General features: G+C 37.9%; 2 protein-coding genes and 1 non-coding gene across 4 annotated transcripts; 2 read left to right on the forward strand and 1 right to left on the reverse strand.

The window, feature by feature from the left end:
• Positions 1 to 1,322: 1,322 nt before the first annotated feature.
• LOC122017012 lies at positions 1,323 to 13,046 on the forward strand. Of its 2 annotated transcripts, XM_042574468.1 has the most exons (9): positions 1,323 to 1,620; positions 2,772 to 2,807; positions 2,964 to 5,509; positions 5,622 to 5,740; positions 6,047 to 8,140; positions 8,251 to 8,299; positions 8,393 to 8,640; positions 8,811 to 8,915; positions 12,188 to 13,046. In XM_042574468.1, the coding sequence occupies exons 3-9, from the start codon at positions 3,305 to 3,307 to the stop codon at positions 12,411 to 12,413; spliced, it is 5,046 nt and encodes a 1,681-aa protein (XP_042430402.1). In that variant the 5' UTR covers positions 1,323 to 1,620; positions 2,772 to 2,807; positions 2,964 to 3,304; the 3' UTR covers positions 12,414 to 13,046. The 2 variants fall into 2 exon arrangements, with proteins under 2 accessions (XP_042430402.1, XP_042430412.1); XM_042574478.1 differs by lacking the exon at positions 2,772 to 2,807.
• Positions 13,047 to 13,466: 420 nt separating this feature from the next.
• Positions 13,467 to 13,539, forward strand: TRNAK-CUU. The gene has a single exon. It is a non-coding gene; the product is annotated as a tRNA-Lys (tRNA).
• A 308-nt stretch (positions 13,540 to 13,847) lies between these two features.
• On the reverse strand, positions 13,848 to 16,436 carry LOC122017024 (pentatricopeptide repeat-containing protein At1g69290). Its single transcript, XM_042574489.1, has one exon. It carries the CDS (start codon positions 16,337 to 16,339, stop codon positions 14,321 to 14,323), a length of 2,019 nt encoding a protein of 672 aa, XP_042430423.1. The 5' UTR covers positions 16,340 to 16,436; the 3' UTR covers positions 13,848 to 14,320.
• Positions 16,437 to 18,087: the final 1,651 nt, after the last annotated feature.

The following is an 18,087-nucleotide window of genomic DNA, read 5'->3' on the forward strand; positions in this document are numbered from 1 at the left end:
AGCTTTTTGGTCCTTCAGCACTGACATCAATGCCAAATCATTCCTTGTCGTGGAGCTGTGCTAGTTAGCCTTTTAAGGTACCCAAGAACATTCCACTGAGATCATTAAATACTGGACGCATGCAGTGATTTCTGTCAACCAAAGGCCTTGAAAGATACTCTGTCACAACCTTAAAATTTGCCTTTAGATAGGGAGCTGATCAGTTTAGTCCTCTTTCCTGTCTTGTTACTAGACTCTGCTTTGTGGCTTTTTGTGCCATGCCTTTGTCAGGTTCTAGTGCTTACAGTAAATGAAAGGTGCAAACTTACAGTTGTTGACTAACATTTAGTTTGGGAGTCACTGTAGTGGAAATACTATGAAGTTGCCATAATAAATGACAGCACCCAATGGATATATATACACTGTCACTTTCCATTGTATCCTTGTAGTTTTACATGATTTGACAATGTCAACCTTAGGGGACCATTCTTATGCTTCAATGGCTTATTAACTCCCCTTCTTGAAAATGATTTAAGTCAACTCAGTCACTTTTAGGACTTGAAAGGGGCAATCAAATTCAAGCAGTGAAGCTAAGTGAGAGAATTGAGTGTTGTGAGGGGTCCAATTGCCATCTGTTTCAGTGTCCATATATATTTATATGAAACCATGATAGACTAATATTAGTTTCAATATTAGACTATCAGTCTCTCCTTTTGGCTCCATGATAGAAAAGAGACCATCAAATTATCATATTTTTGTGGTGTGCTTTTGAGGCATTCTACAAGAACAGAGAGTTTTGAAAATGCTAATAAAATAATAACTGTTGGTGATTATTATTATGTCACTAGCTAGATTTAGTTCCACGTGGCATCTTTTTTTGCTTCGTGTGTATATATATATATATATATATATATGGACAATTAATATTCTTTTAAATTATGGACAATTAATGTAATAACTGTGTTTCTAATAAACTACTCACTTAATTAGATCTGGTTGCCATTCTGACAATGCAACCGTCATAACTAATTTGTACGGATCTCATCAGATCTACGTTCCTTACCTTCCACGTCATCTTCACAGCACAAATGTACTCGTGTACAAAAAGAAGCAGAGCCCCAATTCGATTCCCGCCAATCTCCCGATTAAATCTGCAGTCGGACGCTCTAGATCCGCTGGGACTGCCGCCGCCGACAAACCAACGGATAAGATGCGCCGTAACTTTTTGAGCGGAAGGATGAGCCATGCTCCCGGCTCGGACGCTTGACCAACCGGCTCGTCGTCCGAACCAAGAGCTTCGTCACTGAGCCGGAGTCTTCTTCCCCTCGCCCCTTCCTTGGAAATTTCACAAAACATCCCCCTTCTCTCTCTCTCTCTGTCTCTCTTATCTTTTTCGCAAAAAAAAAAAAAAAATCCTTACTTTTCTCGCACGGAGCAATGGAGCGACTGAGAGCGAGCAGACAAGGTCCAGGATCGCCGCGCCGTTGTTGATCGTGGGGCTAAACCTAGCCTCCGAGGGAGCTGCTCAGGAACCCTAACCCTAGCTCGTGGACAATCGAGTTCGTCGCTATTTCCAATCTGTGCCAGCTTACCTAGCTTTCTGCCACGGATAGATCCGTCGATCTGCGGCCGCGTGCTACGGTTGGTGCCTGATTCTCCTTCCCCTGGGTTTCTCTGTGCTGATTTTTCTTGGGTTTTCCGATTATGAGTGGCAATTCCACTCGTTTGTCCCCAATTTGATGCGGGAACCATACGTTAACCGGGTTTCCTTTTCTTTTCGCTGGAGCCGGGTGTCCGTTTGAAATGTTGGGTGTGCGGTGTTGTTATTCCGTGGTTGTAGAGCGGATTTTGGCTTTTTTGCTCCTTCCGGTGTCATTGGCTAGGCAAGATAGATGATTCCGATTTCTTGGTTTCTTTATGTTGCAATTAAGGCTTTTATTATCTTGTTACCTTTTTGGACTATTTTACCTACTTGGAGCTTGGAAATATTAGATTCTCCTTTGAGATCGAAGGCGTGGCAAAATTTAGAACTGGTTCATAAATTAAATTCTTTACTTACTATATTTATCATTTGGTTGCCTACTTAACTTATTTACTCCATCCTTCTTAGTGCGAATTATTTATAGAAAAGGAAGCTGGCCTTTTATTATGTTAATGAACAAGCAAAGAAATGTGCTAACTCTCTAATGTATAGACAAAAGGCGTTTCTTGAACTCTTACCACTTGATTCTGGAATAGTGATAAGGTTCACCTATAGGGGACATATATCAGTCACAGTGGATCTTCATTGCTTCATGTTTACTCTGACCATCCTCATGTTTCAGTGATATACTCAAGTTCACTTATGCTTCAAATGTTAGTTGGCTTAATGATTTCATTGGAAACATGACATTTAGGTTAAAGACTTAGCTAATTTGTATAGAATGCATAAACTTCACACTCCAAGAGAGCTTTTGACTCTAATTCTTCTTGGATATAATTAAAAACCACAAACCTAGTTGTTTATTCAGTGATTAAAAAGTTCTGTGTCGGTTGCACCTTATCATTTAGTGTTTTGGTGCTTTTAATAGTTTAAGCCACACTTCATTTATAAATATGAGAAACATGTCTGTTTTCATAAAGTTATTTTTTCTTCTTTCCCCCTCTTTTTTAATTTTGATATATTTGAGTTCCTTGTTCTTGTATTTATTATGGTAGTATCAGTCAATCAGGCTACTACATGGAAAGGGTGTGGTAGGAACTTAGTTCATCAAGGCAGCAATAATTTTTAGTTTTCAATTCTGGTTTTGTAGGATGAATGTCATTCTTGCCCAGAAGTTTTAGAGAAGGTACACCATACCTATGTTTTGAGGAAGAAATATGACTGCGTTATACTCCATCAAGAGCACATAAAGTTTGGAGGATTTAGCAATCCATTCTCAAAATTTGTAAATATTGCTATGAATTTTTCCATAACATCTCTCCCTATGTTTGGTTTTAAGCAGGTTTATAAAAAAAAATGGAGGGTCCATGATCACAAGGCACTGTTGTTTAAATCACCGGAAGATTCTTATGCTTAATATCTTTTACTTTTGAGATTTGTGGACATTCCGAGAAAGAAAGTATAAGCAATTCATTCTTGTGAAAAATCATTCAAAGCTTCCCTTGAGTGGAATTGATGTTTTGCTGTCTATGAGAGTCTGGAAGATAGCAGTTCAATCCCATCGACTTTTTAAAAACACTAGGTTCTGGTCTTCTAACAGTTTCCTGGTGGCATATCAGTGGTTCTTAGGAGTTAACTGCATTAAGTGACACTTCATAATCCACGATACCATCTTTTAGCATTATGCAACTTTGGCAACAACAACTATTGTACAAACAGTTCCAAGAGCAGAGACAGCAGCAATTTCGGCAGTTAGATCAGGAAACAAGACAACTCATTTCGCATAGCCAATCGTCTGTTTTAGGAAAACCTGCAACAGGAGATCAATTACCTGCAACACTAAATGACATGCCTACTAATGATGCACATAACTATATGTGGCCAAATAATTTTATGGGGGATGTCTCCAACTTACCCATTAACTCTCAGATGTTTATTCCTGGCAACATGAATTTGGCACAGTCAAATTACTCGACAGCTTTGCAGAACCTTGCTAATGGTAGTTTCATTCTGAATGATCAGAATCGGGCAATGCTATCTATGGGATTTATGCCACAACAGAATGATCACTTTATTCATGGCATGCCTGTTTCTAGCACTGGCACCGTAGACCAATACCCTCACCTTTTGGGAATATCTGGTAATTTCAACAATTTGATGACTGGACCTGATGCAACCCTTGCAGTGAAGTCATCATACCCATTTGCTACAAACGATCGGCAATCAGCTGCTCAAGGTTGCTCACAGGATAAAACATTACTTTTGCAGAATCTCCAAGGCAGAAATACATTGGACAATCCTCCTATGCAAGTTCTTGGTAATGATGTTGCAGCTGGAAACTTTCTAGAAGCTAGCAATCTGCAATTCCATGATCAGTTTAGGGAACTCCAGTCTAGGCAAGAACGAGATGATACATTGGGTAATTTACATGGAAAGCCAGTATCAGCTATAGGGGATTCTAGAGATGCGGCTGGTTTAGATCCTATCGAACAGAAGCTCTTGTTTGGCACAGATGAAGATGATAATTGGGGTTTAATTGGGGGGTACCTTACATCTGGCACGAGTGGAGAGATGCATGGGCATCCTCTAGAGGTTGATCACTATGGCACATTGCCTTCCATACATAGTGGGAGCTGGAGTGCTCTTATGCAAGAAGCTGTGCAAGCATCTACTAGTGACAAAGGGGTCCAGGAAGAGTGGAGTGGCTTGAGTTCTCAGACTACGGAACCTGTAAGAGCACATTTACCTGTTATCAACGGGAAACAACCATCTGTATGGGTCAATGACAATGTACAGAACAAAGCTTCTTTGTCTGCAGAACCCTTTTCTTTATTCACTAACTCAAATGCAACCCCAAGCTCCTCCATTGCCGGTAATAACAGTCGTCTTCTGAAGTCTGCTCACGAAGAAAACAATGTGCCACTAATTGAAGCTTCCTGTCTGCCTTTGAGGTCATCCTTGCAAGGAATCAATGGCAAAGAGTTTTCAAGTAGTCAGAATCAAACCAAACTAGTAGAAAGTGATCTTAAAGATAAAATTCCTTTGCTTAGTGAAATGAGAACTGGGCAGAGCATTGAGCAGTGCCAGAGTAGGTCCAGGAACATTCAGTTAAAGTCACAGGACAATGGAAGTGGCTGGACTGGCCAAAAGAATTTACAGTTATCCAATGCTCCAATTATGCCTGTTAACAACCTAGGTGGCTGGAGTACTAACCGTGCGATGGCATTTAGAGGCGACAGTACTTCAGATTATCATGAAATTCATGGTAATCATGCTAATCTGAATTCTGGAACACAAGTCAAATCAGATATTGCTAGTCCTAAGATGCAATTTGAAGATTACTTAGCAGCTAACATGGGGTCTGTTGGGAACCCAAATTTCTTAAAATGGAACCAGAATATGGCCCAGCAGATTACTAGTGAACAGAAATCTGTTTTGGGGACAAAGTTTGTTGCTGACACATGTGGGAATTCTGAAGTTGACAACGATGCCAAAGAAAATCAGAGTCAGCCAAATCCAAAATTACACAATTGGGAGTTGTCAAGAATTCCTGCAACCGAAAGGCTGGGTCAAACTTTTGACAGAGAAAAAGAATGCGCGGCAGTTCTTTCAGGAAAAGGTTATGTTGGAGACGCATTGAAAGATATTGTTGCAAGTGGAGGCCTGAACTCTATTTGTCATGGTCAACATACTGTGGGACCTAACATGGTTCAGAACTCACTAGGTAATTTGAAGAATAATGCAGAGCCTTCATCTGCATTCTATCACCAACTAAGCATGCAGGGTTTCTCCAACTCAGTTTGCAATAGATCAAATACAGATGAATCACTTAGTAGGTCACATTTTGCTGGTCATGTTGTGAGCAGCAATCCTATGGACGCTACTGAGGTAATTTAGTCAGTCCTGGATCCACTTTAATTTCTACCCAAATCTTTCTCTGAAGTTTAGATATTTATTTCCTGATTACTGTTTATATAATTAACTTTTTTGTAATCTGCAGAAGTTTGGATTGGAAGCCGAGGATCTGTATAGAAATGCAAGACCTGCTTGCCCCTCTAGTAGTTCTTTTAATGGATCAACTGCTCAAGATGTGCAACTTGAAACAATTTCTCAAGCAAGGTATGCTTTGTAACGACAAGCATATATTTAGCTCCATCATGATACATGTTCCTTGCGTTCCTATGCGCTAGACAAGACCTGACAAAATAGTTGGGTAGGCTGATCAGGCTTTATTCTGTACTATAGTCTTATCAATAATTTCTAGGACAACATGGACAAAATAGTCAACTATATTACTTTTTTTTTGTTTTCACTGCTACACCTAATATTGAATCTGTATTTTTGCATCTTTCTCAATATTTTGTATTATGATCCATACATCAGGATCTTTCTAATCCTTGGGAATTGTTATTTAATTTATGGCAGCAATATGCTTGAGCTTCTCCATAAGGTTGATCAATCAAGAGATGGAAATTTTGTGAATGCTTCTGATAGATCCACACAAGTTGCTGATGATGTTCCCACCCCCAAACCTCATGTTGATTGGCCTTCTAACTCCAGAGGATTTGGATTGCAGTTAGCCCCACCATCTCCACAATTAGTATCAACCAAAAGCCCAATTTCTCAGAACCCCATAAATGATCGTATGATTGCTGAATCAATCCATCAAGGAGAGGCAAGTTATCAGGATCAGACACAGTCAAATTATACTTCTTTAGGCCGACCTTTGGCTCTTCTTCATGAAGCATCTGAAAGACAAAATTGGGATAAGATATCCAACTCACCTGGACAACAACAGATCAAACTCTTGGAAGCAAATAAGTATTTTAACTCATCAGCAGCAACTGCTTCTGATTTTCCTTTGGTTCAAAAGCAGATGCAGGAGCAGTTAGGACTTCAACGACAAGACCATTCTGGTGCAAAACATCACCTGGAACAGCGTCCAGGAAATCAGATTTCCAACACAAGCCAAGCTAATGTAGGTACACTCACTAAAAGTACGTCACTCATGAAGCAAGCACATGATTCTAATTATGTTGCTGTAGCAAACCAATCTGTTCAGACATCCTTCTCTACTTTGCCTAGTAGAATTTCCACTTCAGGAGTTGCTTCCCATGCTGAAAATCATGGTACTGGTGATTCACAATCTTTCTCTGGGAGGGGAGATCACACAAAACCAACATTTGCAGGGTTTTCTCAAATTACAAGTTCTGGCCACCAGTTACCTGCTTTGGATACGAGATCAGTTTCTCAATCTTCCATATCAGGTATGTCTCAGCAAGCTGGTGTCTCAACGATGCTGCACAATGTGTGGACAAATATATCAGTTCAACGTCAAGCCAGCATCAATCCTCTACTCACTCCTAATGTACTTCATTCCTTAATAAATCATGGAAGAGAGAGAATTTCATGGAGCACGCCAAAGTCAGGAGGTCAGGTCAACAAGAAAGAAGGTACTCATGAAGTTGGCACTAGTTCTAATTCACAGAAAGATGAAAATGCAGCTCAAGTCAAGTTCTCAAATCTAATTGCAGACAAGATGGATGGTTCTAATGCAAAAAATGTGTTCCATGGGGAAGAAACAGTGCCAAAGCCTGCTTTTGATAGAGGCTCTACCTTTCCAGTTTCATCTCTGGTCCATCTGCATCAGCATGATGTTAACAAGGCTAATAATGAACAGCTTCCAGCTGTTAACCTGAAGGACTTGCATTCTACTCCAACAACTGCCATATCTTCTGGCAGTGTTATTGTCAGCCCTGGAGGCATATCAAAACCTTCAGATCACCAACCACAAAACTATTCCTTACTTCATCAAATACAGTCTCTGAAGGCTTCTGATTCTGATATAAACAAGTTAACAGGAAACCTGTCGAGAGGAGCATCTTTTGGTTCCAATACTCAAATGAACTTGAATGTGAATCAGACATTTGATCACGGGCAGAATTCAATCTCCAAATATCCTGACATTAAAGTTGGAGCAGCTGCTCAGATATTATATCCGTCAGATACCAAAATGTTAAGCTTTGCTTCAAATGACAATGAAGAAAAAAATCTTGGCACATCAACAGCAGGGCAGGGCATCCTACAAACTCATATGCATCCCCACAATACTAGTTCGATAGCTACTGCATTAGGAGGTACTGACTGCCCAGGAATTAGCCCTCAGATGGATTCCTGGGTTGAGCAGCATGCAACCTACCAAAATGGCACCATGGTTCCTCCCTATGATGCTCAAATGAGTGGAAAAGCTTCCACGCACCAGTATTTTCGAGAAGAAGTTCCTGCAAGAATGGAGGATAGCGCTTTAATTGATCAAAGACTTGAGAGCACTCAGTCTGGTGGTTATGAGCAAGGTACTTTGTCCACCAAGATATCACCAAATGAATCATCGTCCTTATTGCTATCCGACACCATATATCAACCTGCAATTTTAAGACCAAAGAAACGTAAAAGCATGGCAGTGGATCTGCCTTGGCATAGGATTGTCACTGAGCGTCCACAAAGCTTGGAAAGCATCAGGTAGCTTTATTATAGTGCTTCTTTAGTAATTCTCTACAGTGTACTTTCTTTTTCTAGGAGCATGATTGAGTTTGCATCAATCTGATAAATGTGGTATTTTCCCCATTTAGTATGGCAGATTTGGATTGGAATTTGGTTGCCAACAGATTGATAGAGAAGGTTTGTTCAGGAACCAATATTAATCAATTTGTTGCATTTTTCCTCCAGATCTTTTAGAGTGAGTCTTAGACTTTTTATTTTTCTGTTGAGTAGATAGATGATGATGCTGAAGCTCTAGAAGATGACCCATTGATTCCTCACTCACGAAGAAGGCTTATCCAGACAACTCAGTTGATGCATCAACTAGTTCCCGCTGTACCATCTCCATTGCTTAAAGACGAGGCAGCTTCAGCATATGAAAGTGTGCCTTTTGCTCTTGCTAAATCAGTACTTGCACATGCATGTAGCCTTGTTTCTTTCACAAGAAGTGATTCACATGAGCCCGTGGAAAATGAAAATGTGTAAGTACCAAATTTAAATTTGTTCAAGACCTTGCCGTATGATATTAAGTTGTCTGACCAAAGTCCAGCATGCCACTATTATGCTTTTATTGGTGTCATGTTGCCTGCCGGTTATGCTTTGTTTATTTTTAATACTGAAATTTCTGATATTATTTTTCTCGATTCTCTAGGACACTTGATCACCTTAGGACTTCAAAGGTGGGAGATGACACTTACTCAAAGTTGGTGGAGAACTTCATTGGTAGATCCGAGAAACTAGGTGCAAATTTCTCAAGGTGTGTACTAAATATTAATTTTTATGGACTTTATTTTCATCATAACTATATTTGACCATTTTATTCAAGTTTTTCCTGAAATTTGCGTAACTTATTATGTGTTTAATCATGGTGTTACCTAAGCAGCAGCTAATAGTTCATGTACACGCTATAAACAAATTAGTACATTATGAACGATTACAGCTTTTGATTGTTTTGACAACTGCCATTTCTGTTCTGCAGAGGACTATAACTTGAGTTTGGCAGTTGCTTTGTTTTATAATAACATCTAATGAAAGTTTTATGATTTGATTTCATGGGTATTGATTGTGAGTGCAAACTTATTTCACAGTAGTAGGAGCCATCTAGTCTAAGCAAACTTGCTTGTGCTCGAGTTCTTACAGTAATGAGATTTAAGATTAGAACGTCACTATTGGTATACAAGTAGTCAGAACATTGTTTTCGTCACTCTTTATTTTTGTAGAAGTTTGATTCTTCCATATTAATGTGGAATTGCTCATATCTTTTCCTATAGGTGTTTCTTGAGTATCAGTTAGGGCACTTTTTAACATCAGTTATCTAACTAGATGTATAAAACTTGATTTATTTTTGTTAGATGCACTACTTTCGACTTGTACATAGCTTGTTTTTCTGAGTAATGCTTATTTTGCTTTTTTCCTGACATTGGTATTTAAGTTACGCTTCTAGAGTAGAATTTGTATTAAATTTTATATATGAATTTAATTCTATTCAAGTCCAATTTATTTGACAAGAAAGCAAAATTTAAGGAAATTTTTGTTGTTGGTAATAATAGGCTATAATATTCCGACATCTCTAAAATATTTACACTCTTACATCTAACCTTCTAAAAAGTTGATGTCTTTGGAGGAGTAACGTATGCTTACATTCTTCCATCTATACTCTAAATAGTTTATATCCCAATTTTGGAATGGCTATGTATTTCCTTTCTCATTTTTATCTTAAGCTTAAATATTGCCAGCATGAAGGGGAGCCTTGGCACAACGGTAAAGTTGTTGTCATGTGACCAAAAGGTCACGGGTTCGAATCTTGGAAACAACCTCTTACAAAAAGCAGGTAAGGCTGCGTACAATGGATCCTTCTCCGGGACCTCGCATGGCGGGAGCTCGTGCACCGGGCTGCCCTTTTTTTTTTAAATATTGCCAGCATCATATTTTATTTTTTATCCATCTTGCACATCTCCTATGCATTATTTAAGATAAGACTAAATTTTGATAATAGCACTGTAGTTACATAATGCAAAACTTTTTTAGAAATAATCATATAAAGCACTTAAATCCACTTTCACACTCAAGTTAGAGTAACACTGATATTTGGTATTATTTGTCCCTTCCAGCAGTCAATGTCTCTCCTAATATCTTCTCCCTCTCTCATAGTAAAATGACCAAAGACTAGTCACTTGACATCTCTCCTCTCGTGTAGATGTTTGAATCCTAGTATCATTTTTGCCTACACACATTTACATTAGACTCTTTGTCAATTGTAACCTAAAAATGAAACAAGTTTTAGTCTTATTCAAGTCTCTTCTCTAACATCTTCTTGTTGTCTGAACAAGTGCTATTTGATATCAGACATTACTGTCTCTCTCTCTAAAATAATTCCTAGTCGCAAGAGTACATATTCAGTTCATCTTTCAGTGCAATCCTTCACACATTTGAATTTGAGGGTAAGTTAATGAAGATCATGTCATCTTTTGAATATCATCATTATCAACAGTGCCTTTGTAGATCATCACCTATTCTTTCGAACATATTTCCTTGGGAGGTCAGCATTAACTTTGTCCAATTTTCAAGTCTTCAAAAGATTAGTCTAGAATGTCATACGCCAAATTTCTCATGTATGCTTGTATTGAGTTTTCATACTTATTTAACTAGCAGGTATAGAGATATTTATGCTTCAAATTGAGGGGAATGTTTGAAATGAGACTATCTTTTCTTTTTTAGTTCATTAGTGATACAACAAACAACAACAACAACAAAAACCAAGTCTTATTACACTAGGTGGGGTCGGCGGTATGAATCTTTTTACGCCATTGAGTTCTATCTCCTACTATATCATCATTTATATTTAAATAAATTTTATTTTATTTTATTATTGCTAACCAAGTTTTTTTTTTTTTGTCTTCCTCTACTTCGTTTGATATGCATGTTTATCATAATTTCACATCGCCTGACTGGAACATTTATTAGTCGTTTAAGTACATATCCGTACTTAGTGATATTGCTGAAAATAATTTTACAACTGATTCAACTAATCAAGTTAACAAATGAAACTATGCCAATTATCAATAGCATGGTTCTTAAAAGCTGTCTAGGTGACCCCCTAGGTTGAAATAGAAGGTGACCGCTTCACAATGGTCCCTTCTGGGTGCTAGTTTCAAAAAGTGGTCTGCCTAGGTTGTCACGCCTTGGGACTTGGGAGTGTAATTCCCACATTACAGGAGGTACCTCACTTGATGATGATGTGATAAAAGGGAACTAAGAGCCATGCAACAAATTGCCAACTTCAGATAATCAAGTCCTTAAACAAACTTTATATGGTTATATTATTTTCTAGAAAGGATAGAATAAAAGAATACAACAAAATAAAAACAAAACCAGAGATGAGAAGGTCATAGCAACTCAAGTACTACTTTAAATCAATTATAATCTCAAAAGTGTACCTTAAAACGTAAGTTTAAATTTACTTTGTGGATAATCATGGAAAATGTGCATATTTTAATTTAGATTAAGAGATTAAGAATATATTTGGTAAGTCGTAATTTTATATTACAATTTTAAATTCTTCTTTGAGTTCTTTAATTTTTTATGTATACATATTTAGTTAGCTATTTTTATTTATTTTCTTTCAATTTTTTATCAACATTTACCATCCCTATTATTACTCTCCATTATATTTTTTTTTATGACAAGTTAATATAATTTTAATTATGATCATTTAACTACCGACTATTAATCTATCACCAATACTACATCTCTGATAAATGCATATCAATTAATTTATTGAAAAGTGAATCACTGAAAGCAGTGTTTGATGTACGGGCTCAAGCCCTCACCCGTGATTTCAGCTGTGATTTACCATTATATAGTGTTCTCTTAATAGATTGGTTTGAACCTAATGTGGTGATGCTTCTAAAAGAAGTTAGATTGGTTTTGTCTTCTTAGTGTTGAATATGAAGTATTTGCTGTCTCATATTTCTGCACATATTTAGGTTGCTTAATTTTGCCTTTTGCCATTTGACAAATGTATTGCAGGTTAGAGACTGGCACCTCCTTATTAGAACTGCGGATGGAATGCCAAGAATTGGAAAGGTTCTCCATTGTCAATCGATTAGGCAAGTTTCATGGTAGAACTCATACCGATATAGTTGAAGTTTCTGCAGCTAGAGCAGTTCATCACAGAACCTTTGCGCAGAGACAGATTACTGCAGTTTCCATGCCAGGAAATCTTCCAGAAGGGGTCATGAGTTTGTCACTCTAGATCCTTGATCATTTTTCCACTAGTCTAAACTGCCACTGGTCCGTATCAATTTTCGGTGGCCATTTAAATACTCCCCCAGAGGTAAGCTTAAGAGAGTACAAAAAACATACATTGATGAACAAAGACAGTTGAACAAGAATCAAAGGGTAATGCTGTCGTCATGATGTTGATACAACCACCTCATAGGGGCTTATGGCTGTAGAATCCCACCCACTGTTATCGTCCAATCTTTCGTGAAGTATAAAATATAGATCTTTGTATATCATTGAAGATGAAGAAAGGTAGGCCTTGCTTCCTTTTTCAAGCAGGGGAGAGTTAGTATGGTCGCTTATTTCTCAATTCAAATGAACTTGAATATTAGGATTCCCTCTTTTGCTCGCCAGAGTAAAAAAAATTCATTACCTGACCTTCACAATTGGCAGCTAAAGTCTTATGATGTAACAATGATTTCAGCAACAATGTGTTGTGTATCTTGTTCAGATAGTTCATTCGAATAGGTTGCTGATCATTCAGTTGATTGATGCAAGTTCTGTAATCTAAAAGGTTCTGTTTGGGGATCAAGTTCGCGGGGAATGTAACTCCAATGCAACATTAGGCCTTATCCTTTGTGCAAATGAATTTTACAAACGCTCTCGACTCTGACCGTGTACTAGGAGAGTGGGTGTTTTTCTGTTCAATTGAGGTTACAAGAAAGTAATTCGTAAAATTTCCAGTTTAGGTTTTTGAAATTGCTCAACTTCATAAATATTAAATTATTCATAATGAATTTTGATGATAAATGCTATTGTAATCGTTTAATAAAAGGAAGAGTTTGATTTTTTTTTTCTAATTTACCAATATGAAATCGAATTCGAAAAATATCGATTCTTTCTTTTTGTTTGGTCAGTTTAATTGCATTAAGCAAATTAATATACAAAAAAGGTAAATAAAAAAGAACGTGCCTGTTCTACTCGAGGACAAAGGTTCTTATTAACGCTTTGCAATGGCAAATGTATTGAGTATCAGATGTTCTTTTAATTTTATATAAGTATCAAACTTACTTTTGACATATAAGCCCGTCTAGCTCAGTTGGTAGAGCGCAAGGCTCTTAACCTTGTGGTCGTGGGTTCGAGCCCCACGGTGGGCGTCAGTTTTTTGCAAAATAAAAAAGGGGTTCTTTTTCTGCACGAGCGGAGCGATGTTCATGCATTTGGCGGCTCTGACGCTGCTAGCGGTCTGCCCTATTGCTTTTGAGACACTCTAAAATTGCTGCATTATTATTTTTTTTTCCTCAAACAGATATAAATGGAAAGTAGTTGAGCTAGGATTTCTTCCGAATCAAGCTTGGATGATTGTATTTTGGCTTTCCTGATAATTTGATCTCGATTATAAATGCTGAGGAACAAGAGTTTAATGTGATTAAGCTCTATGTATGAGATTTCAGACAATGCAAGGAACAAAAACAATACATGAATCTTTGCCCAACTAAAGGTTACATGTTTATTGATGCTTCAGATTATATGACATTACAAGCTTGTCTCAGTCCAACACCAAACTGTTCTGAACCATTTCAGTTGAAGTATATGCTTTAGAATCGTTGGCCCAATCTTTTCCCAGCGAAAAAACCTGGACTTTTGTTTTTGTGTTTCTGTAACTGGCAATTGCCATTCATAATCTTTTAAATCCATAATAGATGCCCAAGAATGAACACAAATGTCCAAAACACCAAATTTTACCATAATAGTTTCAATCTTCTTAAATTTGCAGCGTCAGAACACATGCTGGTAATGAGATGGATTTACCTCCATCTAAATAAATAGTTCAATCATTTGCAGGATATCAAAGTGTTGCATGCTGCGACACAGATTCTGTGAACTAGATTAATCTTACCTGTTCATTACTCGAGGCTGTTCAACCCATGAACAACTTTATGCATTAAGACCGGCCCAATTCTTGAAAGCAATTAGTGCTTCCATCTTCCTAAAATTTCTCCTACGAAGATTTGCTACCTTCAATTTTTTGTGGTTCTCCATGAAAGCTTGCTTATGCCTCCACTTATCAATGAAAATCTTGAGCTCCTGCGCCTTCTCAACCACCTGCATTGCTGTATCGAAAAATCCACCCTTGACCATGGCATACAAAAAAGCATCCACCAAAGCATGATCAAATTTTACATAGTCCTTTCTCCTGATGTCTGTCCAAAGTATCAACACATTGAAGTACTTCTCTGCGGACATGTAGCCACTAATGAGTGACAGCAAAGTCTGGTTATTCGGCTCAAATCTCAGGAAAAGCATTCTTCTATATGTCCTTCGAGCATCCTCAAGACGACCAACCTTACAGAAAGCATGTATAATGGAATTCCAGTCATGGGTAGCAATCTCAATCCTTGGATCATCCACCACAGTGTCCAAGAAGGAAGCCATGAGCTCCGGCCGATTGTTCTCCGTCAACCCTGTCATAATAGTGAGATAACTCATTTTAAGATCAGGTATCCTCGCTTCTCTCATTTCTCTAAAAAGAGAAAATGCTGATTGGAAATCCTGAGCTGACATAGAAGAGTCAATGAGAGCATCATAGCTGCTTGTATCCAACTGGAGACCAACAGCATTGATCTCTGTCACTAATTGAGCAGCTTCTGCTGTTCTTTGTTCTTTGCAGTATGCTTTCAGGATTGGTGAATACACACCAATCCCTACCGAAGCACCTTTGGCATTCATTTCATCAAGAATGTTATGTGCCTTATCCAAAAGATCCAGAGCAACACAGGCATTAACAATTCCAAACCCAACGGACCAATCAACTTCAGCTGACTTTTGTATTGATTCCAATTCTTGAGCTTCAATAATCAACCCTGCCAAATCTCTGATTCTGCCACTATTTGCAAAACCCTTCACAATCTCTCTGTAAGTTTCTTGATCCAAAAGATGTGAATTCCTATCATGCCTCTCCTTCAGAGCACGCAATATTATAGAAGGAACTAATTCAAGAGAGTCGGCTTTCGTATATCCAGTTATCAGATTTTGGAAAAATGGCATCTTATCCGAGAAACCCAATGCATCGATCAACTTATCCAGTTCATCGATTCTGTCACTAAGACCCTTGGACGCATACAAAAAAGCCAGCGACCCAAAGCTCTGAGAATTCGGCGAAAGGCCCATCGAGGACATCATCTCGATCACCCTCTCTGCATCAGCGACAGATCCAAGCTCACGGCAACAACCATCCAGAACCTCGTTGCAGGACTCCGTGTCGGGCTTCATTGACTCCATGTGCTCATCCTGCGCAAGACGGCAGCTTTCTTCGAACAGACGCAGGAAAGCGTCGAAACAGCCGTTCCTCTTGGTGATCCGGATCAGAAAGGGCCCCCAGGCGGTGAAGGGAGGAAAAAAACGGTTCTTGTGCATGGATCGGACGAAGGCTACGGCAGGAGCGGTTACGTTGGCTGATTCCATCGCGAGGAGCAGCGGCTCAACGGATGAAAGGGACAGCGCTCCAGGGTGGCGCTCGAGAAGGAAGATGGCGGCGGTAAAGGCGCGCTTCAGGTTGTGGCGGTCTCGAAGCGAGGCGAGGTGGGCAACGAGAGCGTCGGCGGCGTCGGGGCGGACAGGGCGTGCGAGGGAGGCAAGTTCCTTGAAGGCCTTCCAAGCGTCATCGGTGCGCTGGGACTGGACAGCGCATAGAAGGGAGGATTCGAGGGCGGAGACGTCTTCTGGGGTTAGGGATTTGCGGATGGGAAGGGAGGAGTCAGCGGAGGGCGACCGCGGGGTGGGGGTCTGGTGCGGATAGGTGGTGCGGAGGGCAAATACGGAGGGCTGAAGGAAGGAGTAGAGCGTGGGGATCTCATCTGCAGCGGAGGTGGTGGAGGCGGCGGCCCCGGAGGAGGAGGAAGAGGAGGAGAAAGCTTTCGCAAGCGAGGAGAAGCGAGGAAGTGCTCGTCTCAGCATGAGCTTTCGTTGCGCCCTCTGCCTGTTCGACAAAATGAATTCACTCGACCGATTCGGATTCTCAAACTTGGTCTCGCCATAGAGGAGAGCAGGTCCATCATGCGAACCAATTGAAATGTCACCTTTTTAAGTAGACCGACAACAGACGGTTCACGATCGTCAATTTGATAGTCCTTAACAGGTGGAACTCATCCTAATCGTTCAAAATGGTTATGATTCACGGACCGTTAACTTACTGTTCATCCACGGTTCGTTATGGTGAAACATTAAAATGGTAAATTTATAAAAAAAAAAAAAAATACCCTTATTTAAGCTGTGTATACGTATTCTCTTATATTTTATGTGAAATGGTGGAGCATGAATTTATGTGTCTATCCTTAAATTTTTTCTTGAAATTTTTTCTCTCAGCATATCATTGCTCATTTTTTTTTACCTTGTAAGAGGATCAAAACATCAAAACATGTAGTTTATATATATATATATACATATATATATATATATAGTTTTGATACTGTGCGCGACCGCACAATGCGCGACTGTGCGCGTCGCGCACAGTATCAGCGCTTTTTTTTGTTTTTTTTTTATTTTTTTTTGTTTTTTGAATTTTAAAAACTCAACATTTCTTTATTTAAAATTTAATATATAGATATATCCCTTAAACACATTACAATACTTAATAAATACTTAAATTAATTTTATTTTATTTTTTATTTTTAAACCAAATACTATAACCTAATTAGAAGGTCTAAACCCTATAGGTAAAATCTAAAAAAAAAACTTTAACACTATACTCAAAGCCTGAACCCTATAAATAAAATCGTAAAGAAATTTTTTAATCATTTTATAATTTAAAAATTAAAAAAAATTAAAAAAAAACAAAAAAAGCGTTGATACTGTGCGCGACGCGCACAGTCGTGCACTGTGCGCGTCGCGCACAGTATCAAGTCTATATATATATATATATATATATGTTTTACAATATTGTTATTTTCATTTTCTATTCATGTATTATTTATTCATTTGATGTTAAATTCTTTGACTTCGTCATTTAAAAATTTCATTTCATATATATTTTTTATTTAGATATGTTATAATCGTCGAGTAATGCTCAGACTTCCAATGAATCCGGAAAAAAAATCGATCGTTATTCATCTAATATGTCACTGTCAACATTGAATGTCTATTCCACAATAATTGTTAACATCGAATAAATTAAAATTTCTTTGACGATCATGAAGAGAACGAAAAAGCTTTGAGTTTTTTGTGACCATCATTAGAATAGCAAAATTCACTTCGCTATTTGCTTTACATTAAATTTTAAAAAGTTGTAAAATAATTCTTAAATTTCTGTATGTAACTTAAGGATCTTTGTTATGTTTCGTCATTCTTTTAATAAAATTTATATTTTTTGTAAATTTTAAATTTTCTTATGTATTAGTAATGAAAACAAAATGAGATTTTTTTTTTTCATATTTTTGAAATATATTTAGTTACATTGGTTTTAGACCCTGAATATAAATTAAAGTTTTACTAGAAATGTATTATGATACTTTAATTCCATTTAAAAATTCTTGTTCTCCTAATACGAATAATATTGTATATAATATTAGAAATTATTTATAAGATATTTATAAAGAATATAGCATAAAATATAAAATACAAACATATTTTTAAAACATAAAATACTAGCCGATATCGGTTTGGAATTTGTATAAAATATTGTAGTGTGTATATTTTACACGCAATAT

The sequence above is a fragment of the Zingiber officinale genome, chromosome 1A, assembly GCF_018446385.1.
Source record: "Zingiber officinale cultivar Zhangliang chromosome 1A, Zo_v1.1, whole genome shotgun sequence".
In the NCBI taxonomy this organism is placed as follows: Eukaryota; Viridiplantae; Streptophyta; class Magnoliopsida; order Zingiberales; family Zingiberaceae; genus Zingiber; species Zingiber officinale.